General features: G+C 56.9%; 1 protein-coding gene across 1 annotated transcript; it reads left to right on the forward strand.

Moving 5' to 3' along the window:
* The first annotated feature begins 2,532 nt into the window (after nucleotides 1-2,532).
* On the forward strand, nucleotides 2,533-3,537 carry LOC109765770 (uncharacterized). Its single transcript, XM_020324545.4, has one exon. It carries the CDS (start codon nucleotides 2,605-2,607, stop codon nucleotides 3,154-3,156), a length of 552 nt encoding a protein of 183 aa, XP_020180134.2. The 5' UTR covers nucleotides 2,533-2,604; the 3' UTR covers nucleotides 3,157-3,537.

Raw genomic sequence — 3,537 nt, forward strand, 5'->3', positions numbered from 1 at the left:
TTGGCTGCTCATGTTGGATAGGCTATGGTGCGCTGATCGTCTACAGCGTCGAGGCTGGCCAAACAATTATTTTTGCCCTCTATGTCTGCGAAACTTGGAGACCTCGCTACACATTCTATGGGAATGCCCGCATGCAAGGATAATCTGGCAAAAGGCTGCGGACTGGACTGGATGCAGATCACTCGATCCCACTGGCTGGCAAAACCCTGAAAGCTCAAAAGAGATGTGGATTGATATCGTCTCCAAGTCGACGGCTGATCAAAGGAAGGGCATCAAATCGATGATGATCCTTGTGTCGTGGAGGATATGGCTTGAGCGAAACAACAGAATCTTCAGCAACAAAATCTCAACGGTGGAAACCACAATGAGGGAGATCCGAGGAGACTTGGAATTGTGGAGGCTGGGGGGTGCATCCTGCCTGCTGTCGCCTTTCGGGGACCCAGGCTGAGAGATTTTCAGCCTGTGCTGTCCTCTTCTTTTCTTCTCCTTTTAATTTCCTCTTCTTTTTTCATCCTTAGGACCGTCTTGGTCTATGTACATATTGCTCCCTACCTATCATAATGAAAAAGCCCAGCGTTGCTGGTCTCCCTTAAAAAAAAACCCCCGAAGATGAGACCAACTGGGAGCCTCTCGGTTAAACAACACACATCTCATCAAGTCATGAGAGCATCTCCAACAACCGCGCAACGCGCCGCGCGCAAAAAACGCATTTGCCGCGCGCCGTTCGTCTGGTTTGGCGCGGCCGGCAGCGCTGGTTCCAGCAGACGCGTCAAAATTGAGCGCGCGCGTAGCTTCATCGGCCGCGCTAAAATGCAGCGCGCGCTAAACATTGCGTACATTTTTTTTAATAAAACGATAATAAAATACATAGATAAAAAAAAGATACATAGATATTTTACATAATTCCATAGCATAGATAGATAAAAAACTACTAGATAGTGCAACGACATAAAAAAACTACTAGATAGTGCAACTACATACGCAACTACAGCCTACTCCCAGTCGTCGTCGTCATCATCATCGTCGCCATCCTCGCTGGTCTGGTCCGACGTATCGAGCCGCATGTCCTCCCAACGATCATCATCAGACGTAAAGATCGTCTGCCCACCATTATCAACGATTTCACACTGCGATAACGCTAGGGCCTTCCGTCGACGCCTGTCCAACCGCTCATCGCGGCGCCTTTGCGTCTCCTCCTCGCGGCGCCATGCCCAGTAGGCTTGCTCGTAGGTGACGTCCTCCGGGTGGCGCTGGCGCCACTCCACCATGACCCGCTCGTCCTCATGGGCGACGAGGAGGCGGCGCTGCCGACCGTGCGAACACGAGGCGGCGGGGCGACGTCCAGCGCCTGCTGGAGCGTGTGGACGTCGTGGAAGTTCATCTGCGGGCGCGGCCTGCCTAGGCGCCACGCCGCTGCGTCGTACGCGCGGGCGGCCTCGTGCGCCGTCTCGAAGGTGCCGAGGCCGAGCCGGAGTTGGCCGGACCGTATCTCGGAGTAGAACTCGCCGTTGGGGCACTCGCGGACGCCGCGGTAGCCCGACGCTCCTCGGAGGCGCGGCGACATGGTGGCGCGTCGGTGGCGGGGCGCTGGAGCGGTGGCGCGCGTGGCAGCGAAAGCAAACGAGGAAGCGGTGGAGGCGCGCGTAGCAGCAGAAGAGGAAGAGAAGTGTGTGGAATAGGCACGTGGCGAGCGCCGCAATTTAAAGGCGCGCCGGAAGTTGCGTCAAAAATAGTGCGCGACCTGCCGCCTTTTCCCGCGCGCGTGACTTTCCCTCCAACGCTGGAGCGCGTCGAAACGTCCCGCGCGCGTTAAAAACTCGATTTACCGCACGCGCGCCTTTTGCCGCGGCTGTTGGAGATGCTCTGAGCCGCATCCTTTTTCTGCGTAATGGTTCTCTGCGGCTGGGTGCACGAATCGGTTTGCTTGTGGGCGCAGGGTGCGGGACAAGATCTATACGCGTGTCATGCTCCCAGTGTCTCCGCTACTGTCTTGTGTAGTGGCTATGCCTCTATTTAAGGACCAGTCGGTTACGTCGTTCCGCTCGTAAATTAAGTCAATGACTACTGCATGTCGTGCTCAATAAGGACCAATCGGTTATCTGTGGTTTATCGTACAATCTCCACAACTGCACAACTGGACTACCACTCAATTTTAGCGCGTCGAATTCCACGACGAACGACTGGTATGGAATCAAAGTCATGAAGGAAATACCACGATGAATTCCACGACGAACGAACGACACGGTGCTGCCTGTCGTCATAGCGCGCACGCGCATGCACTGCACTTCCCTAGGATTCCTGCACGGGAAGCACCGCTTTTAGAAAAGTGCAGCGAGCATTTGTTTGTTCAGGGGTACTACTTCAGTACTTGTATTTCGTTCCCAACAGCCCATGGTATTCCTGTCCTGTACAGCTATACTCCAAGACTAGGGGCGCTAGCACACAGGTATTGGGGGTACATCGAGCGCGACGTCTCTGGAGCCAGCCTTGTACGTTGCTATCAGTGGCCGGGACCCCGTCCACTTCGCCCGGACATACATACTTCCCGTCGTTTTCGCCGCCGTGCACCCACGTCTGCCGCCGGGCCACCCACCGCATGGCGCCATGGGTCCGTGCCGTGGTTGGAGCTCAAATAAAGAAACCGAACCGCTCCCTCGTCCATGGTTAGCCTTGTCCGGACGGCGCATGGTATTGCGTGGCCCTGTGTGCCCGTCCTCGCCGGTCAGTGCCCGTCCCATATATACCAAGACGACCCTAGTTTGGTTCAGCACAGCAAACACTCAATCAACCTCCCACTCCCGGCGCACCAAGACCAACAACCCACTGCAAGCTAGCTACGGGCACGAGCTCGACATGGCCGCATCGGTAGCCTGCGCCTTCTTCTTCGACGCCGAGCCGGTCGGCGAGCCCGGCGTGCACGCGCTGGACGCGTGCGCGCTCTGCACCAAGCCGCTGGCGCGGGACAGCGACATCTTCATGTACAGAGGGGACACGCCCTACTGCAGCGAGGAGTGCCGCCACGAGCAGACGCAGCTCGACGCCGCCTGCGCCAGGCAGGCGGCCAGGGCGGCCGCCCGGAGGCAGAAGCAGTTCTCTTCGGGAACGGAGTCCGGGCGTGCACGCCGGGAGTCCTGGGAGGTGTCCGTCACGAGCTAACCGGCCAGAGCGGCAGGCTGGGTACGTCCAACAAGATCTGAGTGCACGAAACCGCCGTCGCCCGTGGCCAACTGATCAGTGCGGGATCGAGGAGACTCGCCTTGGTTGAAGAATCAAGACGCGGGTCACCGGAGTTGCTCACGGCAGGCCGGCGCTGCATGTGCCGCCGATCAGTTGAAGGGGCTGGACTGGATCTGAAGAAGTCAACCAGACAAGATTCACCACGCAATTAGGCGGCCATGTGTGCCCCTCGCAGTCCCTCGGCTCTCCTTTTCTCCTGCGTCAATGTCACTTCTGTATGATAGCGAATTTGCTTTAGGCAATAGCACTTTCACTGGGTAAACTATCAAGCGAATCGACGTATAACATGTCTTTGTGCAA

The sequence above is a fragment of the Aegilops tauschii genome, chromosome 2, assembly GCF_002575655.3.
Source record: "Aegilops tauschii subsp. strangulata cultivar AL8/78 chromosome 2, Aet v6.0, whole genome shotgun sequence".
Lineage (NCBI taxonomy): Eukaryota > Viridiplantae > Streptophyta > Magnoliopsida > Poales > Poaceae > Aegilops > Aegilops tauschii.

Coding starts and splice junctions, on each gene's coding strand:
- LOC109765770 (XM_020324545.4), top strand. CDS start 2,605: ATGGGTCCGTGCCGTGGTTGGAGCTCAAATAAAGAAACCGAACCGCTC.